Below are 20670 nucleotides of genomic sequence, written 5' to 3'. Positions count from 1 at the left end.
TATATCCATTCAGAATAAATCTTTTGGCAATCTGTCAACTGCAATCGTTAGTTACCAGTACTTGTTTTAAAAATATAAATCATAATTCTTTGAAACAGCATGCATAAATATTTGAGATTTCTTTGAAAAAACTATCAAAGTTACCCCGTTTTACGGTACTTAACAAAGTAAAAAACTATTTCAATGTTAAGATTAAAAAATACTGATATCTCAAGAATTGCAATATAAGTTATGACATCAAAATTTGACAATCAGTTGTCCTTCCATTGGGTTCGAATACATTTTCAAAATGCCAAACAAATAACAAATTATGATATGAATAAATTATTTATGCAGTACCGTAAAACGGGGTAACTTTGATAGTTTTTTGGAAGAAAATTTGAATATTTCTGGATTCAATTTAAAAGATTTTTATTTTATGTTTTTGAAACAAGTACTGGTATATCAGTTATCGATTGTAGTCGAAAGAGTGAATAACAATCTATTATGAATGGACGGACAATTTTTCATACCATTGAAAGTCTGTTTTCGGTTTTGGGGTAACTTTGATAATCAGTATGTAAACTTCATGTGTTTACATTCATAGACAACCAAGCCACTCTTTGGCCTCATTGTAGTTGGAATATGATTGTGGAATCTTAATAGAGAACGTGGATTTGATTTTGTTCATAAAATAATAAAATTTATAGAAAAATTCACCTACAAAAGAGTTTTGAGTTCAAACATGCATGATAAACACCAATATAAGTCTGTATGAATTGGTATAAAATAAAGTTAAATAATGCCGTCAAACCCAAGATAAAAGCTTTCAGATGGCGTAAAAATAAAACGCATTCTTTTCTATCGATTCCTTACAAATCGTTCTTAGATGATCGGCTATTGATACACCGACCCTACTCCCCAGTTCAAACGAAGTATAGCGAAATTGCTATCTAGGGGGATGAATCAGTGTAAGCTTTTGACTCGACATGAGATATCTTTGATATGTTCAAAAACGTTTTTGATTTAATGCGGTTTCTTAAATTCATGAATCTAAATGAAACTTATATGTTTAGAAAATGTTTGAAATGTTCAAAAGTATTTATCACTATTAAGTCTTAGATCTTCATAAGGAAATTTTTCCTGTAAATCTACAATCTGTTTTTTAGCTCCCAAATATTGATCAAATTGTGTAAATATACAAATTTTCTCGAAGCCATGGCTTCTTCAGCGCGATACCGTGAACGGAGCTCCAACAATGTGAACACCTCATTCACAGGTTTCTCCGCTAATTTAGTCTGGAATTTGTACTCTGTCAACAGCATCAGAAGTGCTACCCATTATCATCCATGAACATATACACAAGGGAACATTCTCACCTCTTTTCGATGCTGAAGCTAATGGCGCAGCTCATACCCGAGATGCACTTCCTGTGTTTGTCGAACCATCTTGCTGTCGGCTTTGTACAGTTATATTTAATCAGCAACGACGCGACGGTCTGAGATGTACGCGCGTCAAAGTATTTGCTATTCGTCCACTATAGATGCCTAGACAATCAATTAACATTGTTAAGTTCATGACTCTGAAACCCAACACGGAATAATCCAGCCGCTCAATAATTCTCATTATTGTAAAATATTATTTGAACAAAAAATCCTTTCTCAAGAGAAAGTAGGTATAAGCTTAACTGCTTCGAACTGTATGGAAAAATTTGAAATATGCAAAGCTATATCGAACTTATCAGACATGTAACGCATAGTCCAAAATTGCACTAAAACTTTAAAGGCACTAATATCGCAAAGGAAACATCCAACAACTTTGCACTTCATTTTACGAGTTTATGCACTAGCATAAAGCTTAAAAAAGAAGGCCAGGAACGTTTGCTTACTATTTATTCAGCTTAGCCCGTTTGAAAAAGTGAGAAGGGTCACAAGTCGGCCATTGTGACGGCCATCTTTGGATTTCGAGATGTTTCACCTTAACCGAAAACACAAACATGCACACTGATTTGCATCAGTAGATAGAAAAGTTTGAAATGTCAAAAAGGCAACGGTCTCATTTAGGACCTCTAAAGAAGTGATTTTGGCTAACCAAGTCAAAGAATATGACAATGTAAAGAAAAACTTCTTGGTATTTTGAGTTAAACTGAGACTGTTAAATCACTAGGATGCAACAGTATCTACACCAGTCTATAGCGAAGGATACATGAACAATAGGTAGAGAAATTTGCATAATTCCCTGCCAAATAGGTGATGGAAGTAGGGACAGCACAAAACAAAACGAATCGTACTAAGAGAAATCTATATATTGAATCCCAATTAGTTACATTGAGTCACAAATAGTGAGCCTAATTATAAACATGATTAGCAGCATTAAAAGCTTGTGCAACATATCTAGGAAACGCATCAGAAACGATCATTTACCGCTTTTGTGGTATATCAAATAATTACCAGTTTTGGACGTTTTGAGTGAGAATTGTACTTTCGGCCAACACTTCTATGGAGTGCGGCCAATGTGGGGCGTCAAAGAGGCAGTAGAGTTTGTTAGTTCAAGTTCACTCTAGAAAAAGTCGGGAGTTTTTTGCGGCAATTAGTGCAGGAAATTCAGTTAATGAAAATTAACAAAACCTATGGTAGACAATTTTGACGAATTCCATCCAGAATGAGTCGAAAAAAATAGAAATCGTGCTCGATAGTCTTCGATTTGGATTAAATTTTGCACATGTTTTTGGTATGATACAATATATGTTTGCTATAGAAAAATTGATCATTTTGACTCAAGAATTACTTTTGAAATGGCCTATAAATGTTTGAATGCAACTTATTTGAAAAAATCTAACTCCGAAACTGTTGTTTTAGAGAAAAATGTTCTATGAACGCGGTAAACGCGCTGCTATTCAGCATTACCATGCTGAGGGTCGTGGGTTCGAATCCCGCTGGTCGAGCATCTTTTCGTAAAGGAAATTTTCTCGATTCCCAGGGCATAGAGTATCTTCGTACCTGCCACACGATATACACATGCAAAAATGGTCAATCGGCAAAGAAAGCTCTCAGTTAATAACTGTAAAAGTGCTCATAAGAACACTAAGCTGAGAAGCAGGCTTTGTCCCAGTTGGGACGTAATGCAAGAAAGAAGAAGAACTAGTTTGTTATTGAGTTGAGATTAGCTGTGCTGCTTAGAAACCCCCTTAAGATGTGCTTCATATCGAAATGCACATGCTGTGGTGTGTTCCACTTATCTTATATTAATAATTCTCGCGTTCAGTATCATAAGGGCGTAATTGCAATGATTGATTTCTCTTCATCGATTCTGACTTTAGCTAATTGCTTGGCCACGCGAATGTTTTCGATTGTTATTTGTGATTTAGTAGGAAGTGCTCATCGTCCTTCGTCATCCTGCATCGCAAAATGTTTCGAAAAACATTTAAATTTTGTGTATTAATCCAAAGAGGAAGTCGATGAAGATAAATCGATCACTGCAGATACGTGAGAATTGACCATTAAACCCGATTCTGTTTTTGCACCGTGAAAAAAGTTTCCAGTTCAAAATTTCAAAAGCCGCACAAAAATAGTAACACCATTTCTCGACGTTTCATGCAAAAATAAGATTTTTGCGGAATAAAATGCATGGAAATTTTGTTTGCACGGCCGTGTTAAAAAAATCCGTGCAAAAACAGAATCGTGTGTATTAAACGATTAATTATCAGCATTAACTTAAAGAATCGTACAGTTATACTTATTTAACAATATCGTTATTGTCACTCTCTATATTTCCAGTACCAATGAACAGTTATAAACGGATCTTTGTCTCTGAACGTGTAAGTGCGGTAAACACAGTTTGCTCCAGAGACATGCGGAGGAACGAACACGAACGACACGATGTCAGGCATAACAAATAAAGCGCCATCCAACACGCATTTCAGTCCCCAGACATTCTCCATTTATAAGCAACATCAATGCTTCCGTTAGAAACGAACCCATGATGATGCGGCTGAAAACAAAAGCGTAACCGCTAGCGCTAGGTGTCTCTCAAAACGCACGTAGCAAGCTCTGAGAGTTCGTGAGCTGTGAGTTCAATCCAAGTGTGCAGTTTGTTGCACTTTTTACTCTCTTTTATTGGAGCAGTTTATTGGCAACTATGAACATAGCAAACCGCAGCAGGCGTACGAGACTCTGGATGGCATATTCATCCTCGGAACGGTATACGTTTCGAGCAGTTCCATTTGCATCGATCAGTAGGCTGCTGTATAACAGTTAACACGCGGAAAAAAGGTAAATGCATGCGTGAAATTGAAGAGAATGTACCACTTCATTCAAAGTTTTGGCGAGGAAAATAATTTTTTCACAAAATTTAAAAATAACACAGAAAAACTTGACTACGTGTCGTAAAATGTTGGTAGTAATGAAACATAATTATAATACCGTAACCGCCCATTATTCTGCGCAGATCGTAATTCAAAAGTTCATCAAAATCTATTAAAATACTTTAATCTTCGTTTGAAATTTATTTTTCTAATATTGCTACAATAGTAATAAAAAAGAACGCAATTTTACTCAGCAAACTTACGTTTATTATTCTATTAAAAACATTGCTATGAAAATATAGAAAAACGACAGAAACGACTGTCCATTAGCTAAAATGCAAAGGGATTATTTCCTCATCACATCATTTTGAGCAAAATAAAAAGAAAATTTTCAAATAGTTTAGGCTTCAAGCAATCATAATTGGTAAAGTACAGTTTATTTTTTCTTCAAATTCTTATTCTTACTAAGTGCGCATAATAAGAATACCTTTATCAACTACGGTCGATATTCTGTGAAGAGAATATTAAATGTTACTCCTACATAAAAACGATAGGTATTTGTGAAAAATCTGGCGGCCATCTTGGTTTTAAACAGTTGAATGAATTTTTTCACCATCTCGGCGATCATCATGTTGAATTATGAGGCCACCGTTGAAAAAACATTCTTATCCAAGGATGTAACGAAAGGGAAAAGAAGAATAAGCGCTACGGTGGCCTTAAAATTCAACAAGGCAAAAACTCATTCTGCTACTTTAAATCAAGATGGCGTCAAAATCCAAGTTGGCCGACAATTTTTTCTCTTAAATTAATAGTTTTATTATCCACTCGACTCGAAGAAAACAACAACGATTAAACCAAACTTGTTTCTTTGTTGTACAAAAAAAGATGTTTGCATTCATTGCACTTGTCATAAACGTCAAAATCGTGCAACATTTCATAGGGTAAATACCATTGCTCACCTAGTTTTTGTAGTCTATCTTACTCAGTTTTTTTCTCAGCTTTCTGATGGTGAACTCAGAATTCAAAACAAGCGGTCATAAAACGGAATTTCTAACAAAATTCAAAATTCATTTTTTTATCTTTAGATGAAGCTATATCCTTCCTCTATACCAGTGCTTCCCAAACTTTTTTAGCTTTCGCCCCCTTGAGGCCCATATTTATCTAGAATCGCCCCCCTGATATGTGATGCAAACATTTTTTTAAGGGCTGTGTGCCAAAATTGTATTCGAATCGCATATCCGTATAATCATAATACAATAACTATTATGTACGTTTAAAAATATTTTCTTGAATATCGATAACCCACAATGATTAAGAATGGTTTACTGGGCTGTTATTTATAATAGCAATTTGAACTATTTCTTGCGTGCATTACAGGCTAATGAATCAGTTTTTCATACAAGTTCGGACCAGTTTCAACTATTTCAATGTACGCGCCAACTTGTGACGAAGTTGGAGGGATGCACTCCAGAACAAATATTTCTTCAAATATGTTTATAAATAGAGTGTTTTTCGTCTACGTCATCGAACGGTTTCATCGTTGGTATCCGTTGTTTTTTTCTAAATTTGTTTCTTATATGATTTGTATCGTAAGAAATGATAAGAATAAGTGCAACTGAAATATCCAAATAGTAACTGTAGATTTTTTCTTTTATTTTGTTAAAAACTGAATGCCAATTAAAGAAAGATTTGCTTCCTAACCTTAAAGTTTTCATGCAAAAAAAAAGTTTCTTGAATTAAATTGTACGCCTAAGTTTCACACATTTCTTAAAATTCTCAGATACATGTTTTGTACATCCAAATTATGTTGTGTGTTTTAATTGCTATCTGTGACTTATCATCGATCGACTTTGTGAAAATCTCAAATACGGACCATTCTTAAAATTCACATGATATTAAAAAGCCGAATGCATAAAACTACAATTTGTGTCAGACAATCATCAAATGTTGTCTATCATAACTTTAAAATAGCCATAATAAGAGATGATCTAATTCTAATGCAAAATAGTCCTGGAATTAGGTAAGTTTGGAATTGATTAACCTGCAGATGTGTGTCCTTCAAAGGTTAAAAGTAATTATTTTCAAATGCTTCCGTTTTATCTTTTTCGCCCCCTTTCTGGATTTTTCGCCCCCCAAATTCTGTTTTACAAATTTTCGCCCCCTTGAGCCTAAAAATCGCCCCCAGGGGGGCGAATTCACCCACTTTGGGAATCACTGCTCTATACGATGCCATTAAGTTTTCTATGTGTTCCAAAGGAAATAGGAGACATATAATGTGCAGAAATACCTATGATTTATCAAAAAAAAAAACTGGCTATTTCGCAAACTGTGTAGCTAGCTGTCGTATGAGGGGTCCACCAATTTGAGAAAACCGAAAGGAATCACCCTTTGATTTTACCATATACTAGCAATCAGTGACATAAAATTGGAATTCTAAAGATGTGTGCCAATGGCGGCCTGGTTCCAGCGAGAATTACTTATTTAAGAAATGACTTGTTGAAATATTTCGAATAGTGTGTTTAATTATTTACAGCCGATTAAAGATTGGTTTGCTACTGACAAGAAAAGGAATCGGAATGAGTGGAAAATTTCATTTTTCTGATCGCAGTACGCAGTTGAGAAGACATGCAAATTTCTTAACCCATTCAGTCAAGGAATTTCTTTACTTTTTTTGAGCGAAACAGTTTTCGCATTGACTCTCCGAGTCGTACATTAATCCAACGAGGAGTGTCCAGTTAAATCATTACGATGAGTGCTGTAGCAATTGATAATGGCTACCGAAAAGCTAAACATTACATATAATTTGCAATTGGATTAGATGGACAAATTGATGTGAAGATTTGCGAAAAAGTTACACGTCTTCTCAATGAGAATCGAACTCACGACTCCCCGATCTCTAGTTGGGGCGCGTTAACCACTACGCCATGAGAGGACTCATGAACGCAGAAGTTAACCTGAATTCGATTTCAGCTCAATAATCACGTGGTCCTCTTTCGCAAAGTGCACCTCTTTCGGAAGAATTAGATGCCCATCCAAACACAACGCTTTCTATTGATATCCAATGCCTAGCCCGAGAGCGCATTGTTTTTTAGATATAGGAATAGCACACTACACTAGCCAGCAACTGCGTTGGCTGAGGTTTCTATTGTGTGGGCTTCCAATGGGTCGCGACGTTCTCAAACGACCGGTTACGGAACATGAGTCCGTTGCTCGATAAATACTTGTTTTAATTATGAATCGTGGTTTACGGCCAACCAGCCGAGTGGAAGTTTAACAACTACCGAAAAGCTAAACATTACATATAATTTGCAATTGGATTAGATGGACAAATTGATGTGAAGATTTGCGAAAAAGTTACACGTCTTCTTAGTGAGAATCGAACTCACGACTCCCCGATCTCTAGTTGGGGCGCGTTAACCACTACGCCATGAGAGGACTCGAACGCAGAAGTTAACCTGAATTCGATTTCAGCTCAATAATCACGTGGTCCTCTTTCGCAAAGTGCACCTCTTTCGGAAGAATTAGATGCCCAATGTTTAGCTTTTCGGTAGATGTTAAACTTCCACTCGGCTGGTTGGCCGTAAACCACGATTCATAATTAAAACAAGTATTTATCGAGCAACGGACTCATGTTCCGTAACCGGTCGTTTGAGAACGTCGCGACCCATTGGAAGCACACACAATAGAAACCTCAGCCAACGCAGTTGCTGGCTAGTGTAGTGTGCTATTCCTATATCTAGTGGGCTTCGTGACCGAGTGGTTAGTGTTGTCAGGCAGTGAGCGCATCGTGTCATGAGGTGTGGGTTCGATTCCCGCTTCAGTCTTTGAAACTTTTCGTCAGAAATGTTTCGCGGCTGTGCCACTGGAGCATGCTTGTCCGTTGTCTAGTGTTAAGTTACAGTCTGTGCAGCTAAATGGCTGAAGACGGTGTCCGTGTCTCTTTTAAAAAACAATGCGCTCTCGGGCTAGGCATTGGATATATATAGAAAGCGTTGTGTTTGGATGGGCATCTAATTCTTCCGAAAGAGGTGCACTTTGCGAAAGAGGACCACGTGATTATTGAGCTGAAATCGAATTCAGGTTAACTTCTGCGTTCATGAGTCCTCTCATGGCGTAGTGGTTAACGCGCCCCAACTAGAGATCGGGGAGTCGTGAGTTCGATTCTCACTGAGAAGACGTGTAACTTTTTCGCAAATCTTCACATCAATTTGTCCATCTAATCCAATTGCAAATTATATGTAATGTTTAGCTTTTCGGTAGTTGTTAAACTTCCACTCGGCTGGTTGGCCGTAAACCACGATTCATAATTAAAACAAGTATGAATTGATAATGGGTCAAAGCATAATTTGTTATTAATTTTTGTTATTAATTTTTATTGTGTATTCTTCTTAGAGCTCAAAAGCTATTGAACTTACACTTTTTTATATTTTATATTCATGTCCATTAGTAAATAGTAGTAACAAACTTCAAAAGAGGACGAATTTCCTATTGCGGACCTATTTCCAGTTCGTTTGATCCAATGTTACTTCCTAAGTAGGTTTAGAATGGGTCAATATTCATACTTTTATAGATCTGTAAAAAAATGAACGAATTTCCATACTGAAAATAAAATTTCGAGTCAAATTAAGACAGTTATCCAACAATCAACTCGAACATATGCGTTTTTGAACTATTTTTACCGCCGACGACGGTTTAGGGGGCTCAGATAGCCGAAGCGGTAAACGCGCTGCTATTCAGCAAGACCAAGCTGAGGGTCGTGGGTTCGAATCCCATCGGTCGAGGATCTTTTCGGGTTGGAAATTTTCTCGACTTCCCAGGGCATAGAGTATCTTCGTACCTGCCACACGATATACGCATGCAAAAAATGGTCATTGGCACAGTAAGCTCTCAGTTAATAACTGTGGAAGTGCTCATAAGAACACTAAGCTTAGAAGCAGGTTCGTCCCAGTGGGGACGTAATGCCAGAAAGAAGAAGAAGACGGTTTACTTAATGAGATTAATTATTTCGTCGTAGTATTGTCTGTTTCATTAACAACAAAACGCGCCGCCAACTTTGAAACAGTCCGACATAATCGTCACCAGCAAACGAATCAAAGGAGGTGATTTGCCGTTGGGTTGGTAAGACTGGTGAAGCATCAAATTCGCAGCAGCTGGTTGGCTGGCGACGGTTTTACCCGCGACGATTACAAATCATCGCGTTCGATAAGGTGTGAAAATTACAATAATCAACGGTATTTCAGTAAAAATGATACCTTCGATCTATGTTTCCATTTGTGTTTATACAAATACAAATTAAGCAACTTTGGTTTATTACATCAACAAAATTAGAAGGAATTTCAACTATTTTTCAATTGTATAAGGCAGTAATTCCCAAAGTGGGTGAATTCGCCCCCTTGGGGGCGATTTTCATGCTCAAGGGGGCGAAAATTTGTAAAACAGAATTTGGGGGGCGATAAACCCAGAAAGGGGGCGAAAAAGCTAACACGGGAGCATTTGTTATCTATATCTCTAATCATGGTAATTTTATATCTCTAATCATGGTAATTTTAAAATTATGATATAGGTACAACACTAGATGATAGTCAAACACAAAATGTTTATGAAAATCATGTGAGTTTTAAGAATGGACGGTATTTGAGATTTTCCCAAGGTCGGAATAATTAGTCACAGATAAGATTTGAAACCCACAACATATTTTGGATATACAAAACACATATCTGAGAATTTTTGCAAATGATGCCAGCTTTTTACGGAAAAAAAACTACAGTGCCCATTTTGATGTTTAGCTTGCACTCATTCTTATCAGTTCCTAAGACACAATTCAAACAAATTTTGAAAAATTTAGTGGACGACAATTGGGGTTCAACGATAAAACCGTTTGAAGTCAAAGACGAAAAACACTCTGATTAAAAATAAATATGAAGAAAAACCAGAGATGCGTTGGATTTGAACTTTCAGAACGTCCGAAAAAATCCGAATTCGTCTTGGTGTCGGAAAAAAACCTTTTTATATGTTTTATTGGAAAACGAGTTGAAAAATACTCTAGATTTCGATATATTTTTTAGGGCTTTTAGATTGGATAAAGAAAGCGTTCGCAGAAACGTCAAACATTTATTATTCACAATTTATGAAAATTATTGTAGCAATTTTAGAAATAGAAGATATGAAAAATTAGTATGAAATCACAATTAACGAATCATATTACATATATGTGCCAACTTGTGATGAATTGGGGAGAGAGCGAGACCTTCCAAAAACGCACAATTGCAAACAAAATCAATGGAGTTCACCCAAATATGACAAATTAATGTGAAAAAAGTGCGTTTGTTTGGAAAACATTTGGTTCAGTTTTGTAGAGCTTCGCCCCCAACTCCGTTACAAGTTGATGCCTATGCATACATTACATTTGAATAATTGTAACTGGGTTGACTTGTATCGAAAACTGATTCAGCAGTCTATAATGCACGCAAGAAATTATTTTTATAAATTACAGTCCAGTAAATCATTCCTTATTGTTAGTTATCGTTATTTAAGAAAATATTTTTATATGTACACAACAATTATTGTATTATATAGAATCATAATATGCAAGTCGAGGACATTTTTTGACGTTCAACGCTTAATTAAAATATTTGAATAACATATCAGGGGGGCGATTCCAGATAAATATTGGCCTCAAGGGGGCGAAAGTTGAAAAAGTTTGGGAAGCACTGGTTTAAGGTATTGCTGTGTGCGTTTGAAATGCAAATCTTAAATGCGGGAACACCAAACGCGGTAAGATTTTTCAACAAGGAACGCGAAGTCAACGATTGGTTTTCTTTGCTAGGTTGGCGCACGGCATAAACATTAACAAGGCAGGCTTTTTACTGGTGTAAATATCAAGTTTGATTGTAAACATGTGACGTCACTCCTATCGTACCATATACCTTCCGGACCACTAGATCATTTTTTCGTAGATTTGTTCAAGGTGAGTAGGAATGACGTCGTCAAGTAGCTGTAAGTTTTCGGAATATATCACCTTCTTAATATAGTACATCCTGGGTTGGCGGTGACATGGATCAGTATCCTTTGGTTACTTTGTGTTACTGCGTTTGAAGCTCAGTTAGACCTGAGAAGTTAGACTAGATTTGCACCTCAAACGCAAACAGCAATATCGGCAAGCCATTAACATTCTTAGCAACACCACTCTCAACGACTTTGCCTAGCTCCCTTAATGGAATGGTTGGTACGGTTGTCTCCGTTTCATACATCACAATATTTAAAAAATGCGTGTATCATGTTATTCATTCGCGAATAATCTGATCGTCTGAACAGTGGGTTGGCCATAATCATAGATATACTGCAAACATTAATGCTGACCAGGCATTGCAATCTCATCTGAGCGAAGTGATCATCTTCGCTTGTTTAGAAGATATTATCCCTAATCCAAGAGCACATTGATATGGCAGTTGATAATAGTAGTTTACGTTACAAGTTGCAGAATGACTGATTTCTGCGTACTGACTATTACCGTACTGCATTATTCAGTGCAGGAAAGTAGCCCGTTTCATGACTGAATGGCGTGATGAAAAACAGCCTATTACGATGAGAAACTGCAAAAAGGTACTTTCGTAAGATCAAAATGTAGTGTGGAGCTACATATTTGCGGAACATGATTGTGGAAAAACATTTTTTGCAATTTCTCATCGTAATAGGCTGTTTTTCATCACGCCAATCTGTCATGAAACGGCCTACTTTCCTGCACTGAAGTATGCAGTGCGGGAATAGTCATTACGCAACTGAAATCAATGCTGTAATGATTCATTACGCAACGCTTTATCATTACGCAACTGTTTTGAGTTGCATAATGAATCATTACACAACAATTTTTCAGGAATTGTAAAATGATGGTGAATGCATTCCGATATAATTTCTGATACGCTCAAGTGGTCTTCTACGAAATTGCAAAAAATGTTGTACGTAAAATCAAAAGATGAGATAAAATGAGTTGCTTGGCAAGAAAATACTGGAATAAATTTCGGTATTTCCAGGATGCTTTTCTATATTGGCTGTGCAACCACTAAGAAAAAAATATAATAGAATTGTTTCAGGAATCTGCAAGCCAATATATTGATGGCATTACCGGATCTGTAGCGAATTCAATAAAAACATTATAAACGGAACTATTGGAACACCCACAAATTTTGGAAGCCAGAGACTCGTAACTACACGAAAAAACCAAACGTTCATCCATAGATGCTATGTCCACATATCCGGGGAAATGTGTATTGAATGAACATTCTAAAACTTCTTCATCAGAAGAAGTGAAGTCATCATTAGGTAAGCGAGTTACGTTCACTTGGAAATCATTTTTTTTTTTTTTTTTTAAAGGCACTCCGTGCTCGTGGCCACTACTGTGCCGGAATCAGTTTTATCTGTATCTTCCTTACCGATACAGTTCTATTTTTAGCTAATCTATATTTACATCTGCATTCACTCTCTTCTGCTCTTTTGCTCTCACACCGAGCAGGTAGGAGAGTGCTCTGCTGTTGGTCCAATCGATTTCCATAAGCCATAATCCATTGCTCTTGCGGTGGTTCGTTTTGCCGTGTTCCTGAGTCGTTTTGAGGCTAGCTGCCTGCGAAGTGGGTCAGTTTGTCTCAGTCACCATCTGATACTGACGGAGGATGGATGTGTTCCCCTAGGCACGGTCCTCCGTGCGGCGTCTTCTGGTGGCTGGACGGGTTTTTTTTGGAGGGGCTGGGAATTGAATCCATGACCTTCCGCTTATGAAGCGAAAGCGTAACCTCAAGGCTACGGACCCGCCTTGAAATCATTTGTATAAAGGTTTTTTCCAGCCAGACCGTTCAGTAGATCGCAGAGCCTTCTTGTAAGCCATGCGAGCCGGCTTGAACGACTCTGATCGAATTGAACGGCGTCTGTTCCAACTCCTTCTACATTGTTAGCCACTGCACAAACTAGGCAGGAATAAGCTTTTTGCAATCTCAGCACAAAACAAAATCACTCACCCTAGAGATGTCCTTCTTCTTCTTGGCATTAACGTCCTCACTGGGACAGAGCCGGCTTCTCAGCTTAGTGTCCTTGTGGGCACTTCCACAGTTATTAACTGAGAGCTTTCTTTGCCAAAGTTGCCATTTTTGCATTTGTATATAGTGTGGCAGGTACGATTATACTCTATGCTCAGGGAAGTCAAGGCAATTTCCTTTACGAAAAGATCCTGGACCAACCGGGAATCGAACCCAGACACCTTCAGCATGGCTTTGCTTTGTAACCGCGGACTCTAACCACTCGGCTAAGATGTGTCCTCCATAATATTTCACTTTCTGAAAATGGTTATGTAATGATTCACTCTTTGGAGTTGCGTAATAAAAAAAACAGTTACGTAATAACTCGTACGGAATTGCATAAATTAATGTAGAAAAGTAGGCCGTTTGCAAAAAAAAAATCTTACGATTGTTGAATATTGTGGTACATTTTTCATGTTTTAGAGACACTTTCATGAGGTAGCATTTAACTCACCATGTATTCTCCCACAATCGCAGCCGGCCGCTCAGCGTACTTATCTACGGAGGAACTACAAAACAACAACACGCAAGAGGCCAAGAGAGTGGAAGCCTACTGAGACGCTCGATTGGCTTTGATATTAAACCCGTTGCTTGGATACTATTTCAACATCGCAGCAGCAGCTGGCTCGGCCTGCTCAGTTATGTTTTTTCTCTGCTCGAGTGAGGTGCAAATTCCGAAAGCGGCGGCAGTTCCGGCGACTCGCATCTGCGGATCGTGCTTGTGAGGCTGTATGTCTACATATCAGAAGTGGATTTTGGTTGGAAATTTTTGAATGCTCGTCGGTAGATACCTATAGCGATTCGCGAAGAAACGAGATTCAATCTCTGCTACAGTTAGTGAAGTATCCAAAGAACTGGGCTCGGTGTTAAAGAAGCTTGTGATTGCTAATCAACCTGAGCGCTGTGCGTAGAAGACGAAATTTTAAGCAGCTCAGTGCTGATTCTTGGTTCGTGATTTGCTGAAACGGCAAAAATAAGTAGTTAAGAGTTCGTAAGTGGGGGCGGAGCTGTGGATGAAAATTGTTCAGTCTTAGTGTTTCTTTTCCGAATAGTTTGGTGTGTATAAATTGGAATTGGTGAGAGAAACAAAGAAGCTAAGAAGACAAACAAATCATTTCAACGGGATTAAAACAAAACTATTTTCTCGAGGTCAAGTATGGTAGTAGGCCTTGTTGAGAGTGCTCAAGAAATTAGTGTGAAGTTGTGTCTGCGAATGTGAAGAGGAAAATCAATCGAAAGCCATCGCAACTGTGCCAACTTTTATCCATTTCCCTTTTCGAAACACATCAGTGACAAGAAAGAGAAGATAAAAAAAAACAATCATGAATGTGTTCGGTTCCGTAATGCTGTCAACGGCGGAGATGACCAACCTACTTCTACTCGTGGCCATCGTCGTCTGTGTTGGAGCCATGATCATGTTTTTGGCCAAGTAAGTAGCACACGAAATCTTAACATGAAAACTAAACTAAGCGCAATAGTGAAGAAAGCTCTCCGCATAAAAGAAAGAAATTTAAGAAGTAAACTTTTTTAAGTATGTCGAATAGAATCCAGGTATAAGTACTAAACTTAAAGGTTTCTTCAAAAGGAGTTCCAATTGTTCAAAAACAAGTTGTCCTAATTTGGTTTTGAACTTCCAGATTGATAATTTTCTGTGTTTTATACATATACAACAATACCTGGGATTAATAACTAAGAAAAACTTCTTATAATTGCAAAAGGTTTAGATGTATTCCATAAATAATTGTTTGCTAATGATATTTAGAAAAAAAAAATATATATTCGAAAGAGAGTGATTAAAAGATCCTAGCAAGCGTGGAATTTATTTGTTATATAATAGTCATTACAAATCGGGTTGAGTATTAATATTCCGTTGATGAAACGTAGACCAATTACAGACAGTGTGTACTTAACCTATGTCTTACCATTTTTTGGACCTATCTTACAAATCTTGTGAAGGAAATTGTTTTAAGTGCATTTCTATTTGTTGTTATGTGTTTCTTCTTTGGTTTGTTTGTAAAGCAAGGTATGCTGTGTTCAGCTCAAGAAAAGTAAAAATTTCTGCGGAAAGAAATGATCATGAAATTTTCTACAGTTTGCCCCATTTGAAATTTCATTTATTTTCAACTGCGTACTGCGATCGAAGAAAAATGCTTTTCTTAAGCATTTCTTGCAAGAAATTTCCCACGCATCTAGATAGGCGATGACTTTTCTGTTGAAGTGCATACTTTCCAAAAAGAGTGGGAGCGTAACAACTAAGCTTCTCTTAAACCATTGTATAAAGTCATTATTAAATTAACACACCTCGAGATTCATAAGATGGCAAAGACGCCCAACCATGGTTTCGAATAGCAAACTGTTTTTGAACTGACTTTATATGGATTACATGTTTTTGGACACCCCCATTAATTATGCAAGACAACTGTGACGATTTTTAAATCTTAAGAAAAGCGCTCAAGAAATCCCCCAAAAAAAAAGGCGTAAGAAATCTAAAAAACCCAAACGTAATTAAACCCCTTATGAGTTATTGACATTTGACTTTATAAAATACCTCGTCATCAACAATAGATTCAAATAATTTAGCATTTTATTGAATAGAACTATAAAATCTCGTTAGTTCCGTTGAACGTGATAACAATTATAACAAAAAGAATCATTACTTAATTAGGTCTCTTATCGCGATAATGATTTATAGAACCATATTTTAAAAACAAACGAAGCTTGTTATAACGACTTCGCAAGGAATCGTCGTTATATGGAGATGTCGCTTTGAAAATGTGTCGGTATAAAGAACTTCGATGTCGTTATAAAGAGCAAAAGTAAAAATTACAAATTAATCGGTAACTTACATTCAAAATCATACATAGCAAGGTTCATTATAATTAAGACGAGTACTGTAGAAATCAAGTTCATCACAGCCTGCGCACAATTTTTATGTATTTGAGTGAAAGACCACTTGAAGATATCTGAGATCAAGAGTAATGGTTCATTATGCAACTAAAAATGTTTGCATATAAAAAAAAATAATTTAAAATATATAAAAATCAATATTGCAATGACATAGACATTTGTTAGCATGTAAAGTAACAAGAGTTAAACTTAATAGGTTCTTCGGTGGGTGTGACTTACACACATCTGTCAATCATAAATGTCTTTATAAACAGTAATAACAATGTACAGGGTGCCCAGCTGGCCGTAGTGGTAAACGCGCAGCTTCTCAGCAAGACCAAGCTGAGTGTCGTGGGTTAAAATTCCACCGGTCGAGAATCTTTTCGTAAAGGAAATTTTCTCGACTTCCCAAGTCATAGAGTATCATCATACCTGCCACACGATATACACATGCAAAAATGGGGAATTGGCAAAGAAAGCTCTCAGTTAATAACTGTAACTTTCTGTAATGTCAGAAAGAAGAAGAAGAACAATGTGCAGATAGAGAAAAGTCTAAGAAGGGAAACATTGCAATAAAAGTTGAAATACGTATAGGAATTCGAACGGATTTTGTTGAAAATGTCGTTATAGAAAGATTTATCGCAATGAAAGTTGACGCTATAACGAGATTTGACTGTAGGTATTCATGGTGTACTTTGATAATCCCAATGTAGTTGCACTGATTATGATTATCACTTTTACACATGGTCCCCTCATTATTGTGTTCATAAATAGCTTATTGTATTAGCTAATTCTACACTTTCCATGACAGAGAGTACTACTGTGGAAAACCAAGCTCACAGTTATCGACTATATAAATAGCAAACATAGGAGAAGATTTTGTCCAAGTAAGGAAATTACAACAAATGAAAAGAATATAGACCATATTTTTGTGCAAGTAATATCTCAACATTTTACATTCAAACCGTATTACAAGGTTCATTCAAAAGAAAACAACTAAATAATTCAAGAACAGTACCATTAGATCGTTAGAATTACTGTATGCATTTTTAAACGGGTCAAATTTTGTCGTATCTAATTATAGAATCAAATTTCTTTTGTTTTCAACGCCGATTGTTTTAGGGTGGTAAATGACCTGGAATCGCCAATGGAAATCAGGTGGCCAATACTTGAAAAACTGACTGCTTCGGTTATTTTTGTACATCATTGCATATACATACACTTATAATAAGGTAGCCCTGGAATATAATAGCAAATTATTTTGTTGTTCAATTGATACAGTATGTCAAAGTTAGAGTTTATAAGAAAAATAGAAAATTCAATGCGAGCTCAAGGTATATTTTGAATGAAATATACTGCATAATCGTAATATTTCATATGATCTTTATACACTGTTTGAAAGCCTATTAAAAAGCAATCTAAAAAAATACAATTGAAAGGTCATACACAGACAAACAGACGTCACACTCTGATCATTGTCCATCGACCACCTTTTAAACGGTCGATTCAAATATATTGTAATTGGTCAATCCACCACCCGCAGCGCTCGCATAATTTTTGTTCTCGTTTGACGTTTATACACTACCGCCATCTGTTGGTCTATCGGCCAAACACAACGATTTTAGCATTGGGCGTACATGTTTTTTGGACTATGATTTTGATCGCGATTTGTTCTAAGTGGTAGGTCTACGTCTGTTTCTCTGTGTTTCATACTTAACATCAAGTTAATTGTGAGAAAGACACTGAAAAAAATATATTCGATTTTTTAAAGAAATTAGACACATCCCATACTTTTTTGTCCCAGGCTAAAATGTAAACTATAGGATAATGAATAATTTAGCTGATTATATTCGCACTTTTTTCATCTAGTGCTCTTTGATTTTTTCAGTATTTTTAACAATTTACCTTTAATACTTTAATTAAAGTAATTTAATTACTTTAATTAGCTAAAGATTATTTCAGGGGATAATGGAATATCGAAATATGATTTATATCATCATGACTATCTGAGTTCTAATATTTGTAATGGTTTTCGCAGCATTTGTCCCAGAAATGGCATATACGCATCTTTGATAACAAAACTCATTATTTCACTATAGGCCCTTTTCAAAAGTTCATAGGCATAAGCATTGATGACCGTACAATTGGTAGTTGCTACTCCGTGATTGACCAGAATAATCAAAATTGTACAAGGAGCCAGCAGAACTAGTTTGGTAGTAGCATATCTACTTCAATGTACAATTCCGAAGACTCCAAACTTGGATATGTAAATAACGGCGCCCGCCAAGTCCTTACGGTCATCAGGGGAGGAGAAGGAATATTAGTGTGACGTCCAATGCTACTAGAGATTGAGGTCACCTCTGAATCTCCATGGTTTTCACAGGCAGGAGTTTTATTAGTGGGAGAGATCAAATGCTACATGATCAATATTCACCTTAATAAGTGATGCGATTCATGTTGCCGCAAATTAAAAAAATGTTATCTATTAGTGCGTCGACATTTTTAATGTCAAACTATTCAAAAGTTATTTTTTAGTAATTGCGACAAATAAATAAAATAATATTTACGTGGAGCTTAAATTTTTGTATAAAACAGTAATAAGGGCTTATGCCGACACTTACAGTGACGTACCGTCCATGGTTTGTTCCACAATTAAATAAATGAAACATTGCCAAGATCAGTAGTGGAAAAGTTCACATCACGAAGCAGCTCACGAGTATATACCAACGCATAACTAACATCACAGCCTCGCGAACTGGCTAGGTGTGAGTAAGTCCACACCCGTCTGCTCGGGAGAGCATGTCAAAACAAGTAGCAATAAGCTCGGGAACGTTTACTCTCGAGTAACCGAGCAAGATGTGATTTATTATGGTTTTGACAGACAAATTAATTGTATAACTGTCAAATCGACAGTAAACTATTAGTTTGTAGTCATAAACCCTTGGAAAACATTAATCTCGGAGGGGAATCATTTGTGAATGTATTGAAAAGTAATTCATTTTATTGAAGGGATTTTCCGCCGTAGTCGTAGTGGTCATCGGAAACACCAAATCCGATTCATTCAAAGTAGAGATTTGCGTTCCGCTAGGATCCGTCATATCGGTGACTTTGTTTCTGATAATGATGTACGGTACCTTCCAAGACCTTCCAAACTGTGTCAAAATATTTGTCTACGCGGACGACATCGTCATCGTTGTATCTGGACCTACGATCGCGGTTACACGAAGGAGAGCTCAAGCAGCCGTTATCAGAGTAGCCAAGCGGGCTTCTAAAAGTGTCCGATGCCATGTGTGCTCATCCGGGCACAGGGTTAGTGGGCCTCCGATCAACTTCAAAACCCAAGCCATCCCGTGCGTAAAACCATCAAGCCTCACTATGAAGAAATCAGAGGCAATTTCTGAAGTCATCTGATTTTTTTGAGATCCTTACCGCATCCTGAATTTTTTAAGGCCTTACCGCAGCAGCAACCGGAACATTCGATTCCGTGTGGACGCTGCTATCATTAATAGTTGCCTGCTGTACGGATTGGAAATCACGTTTCTGGCTATGAATAACCTCATCGACGCACTATCCCCGATTTACAACCGATATATTCGAATTGTCTCGGGTCGGGGCTTCTACACCGGCTGACGCTGCATGTGTTGAAGCCGGGCTCCTTCATTTCGCTTGCTCGTCATCGTAACCCTCTGCACGAAAGCAGCCGCAATCGTCGAGAGGACAGCGGAAAACCGCAGAACTCGCCGCATAGAAAACGCAACCGGTTTGCGTCACCAATTGCCAAAACGCTCTGATGTGGTGAACGAGACTGGCGCAGCTCAAATGTTAAATTCGACAAGTAGATGAAAACCCGAATTTAGTACTATACCATTCAATTCCACTAGAGTTTGTATCCTTTGACAGATACGCGTATTTCGACCTCAACTGTAAGGCCGTCTTTAGTGTCGTGTACTAGACTCGACTAGACTAGACTAGTACACGACACTGAAGACGGCCTTACAGTTGAGGTCGAAATACGCGTATCTGTCGAAGGATACGAACTCTAGTGTTCCTGGTAATGCAACAGCAGATTTCCTAGCAGAATCCGGCCCTTCTGGTCCTCGTTACAGCACTAGGGTACCCCTTGCCGATATTCGACGGTGGATGAAATCGACCATACGCCAGACACGGTAGGCTGAGTGGACGAACTCACGAGGGGCTTATAAGCGTAGCACCGATGCTTGGACAGACCTGAGGTCAATGAAGGACCAAACAATAATTTCCCGATTGAGAACCGACCACACAAGGGTGTCCCACAAATACGGAGGAAAGCCTTTTCATCGATCCTGCGAGGTTTGTGACACGGGTAACACAGTTGAGGATTTTATCTGCAACTGTCCAGCCTTTGATGGCCCCAGACAGATGTATGGGATTTCAGGTTGTATTCGAGAAGCCCTGTAG

General features: G+C 37.4%; 1 protein-coding gene across 6 annotated transcripts in view; it reads left to right on the top strand.

The window, feature by feature from the left end:
• LOC5565256 (cell growth regulator with RING finger domain protein 1) overlaps nt 1-20670 on the top strand; it is a 180946-nt gene that overhangs the window by 20324 nt on the left and 139952 nt on the right. For 4 of the 6 annotated variants that reach the window (XR_002501957.1, XM_021852223.1, XM_021852229.1 and 1 more), the window contains exons 2-3: nt 3756-4250; nt 13825-14776. The exons of 1 other annotated variant lie outside the window; for it this stretch is intronic. Coding sequence is in view for 4 of the 5 variants with exons in the window: in XM_021852223.1 (XP_021707915.1) it covers nt 14670-14776 (107 nt within the window). In the remaining variant the exon portion in view is untranslated. The remainder of the gene's footprint in view (nt 1-3755; nt 4251-13824; nt 14777-20670) is intronic. One more of the 6 variants, XM_021852212.1, reaches the window with a different exon arrangement.

Source organism: Aedes aegypti, chromosome 1 (assembly GCF_002204515.2).
Source record: "Aedes aegypti strain LVP_AGWG chromosome 1, AaegL5.0 Primary Assembly, whole genome shotgun sequence".
Taxonomy (NCBI): domain Eukaryota; kingdom Metazoa; phylum Arthropoda; class Insecta; order Diptera; family Culicidae; genus Aedes; species Aedes aegypti.
Note: the sequence above shows the minus strand (reverse complement) of the source record. Positions and strands in the feature narration are given on the sequence as shown.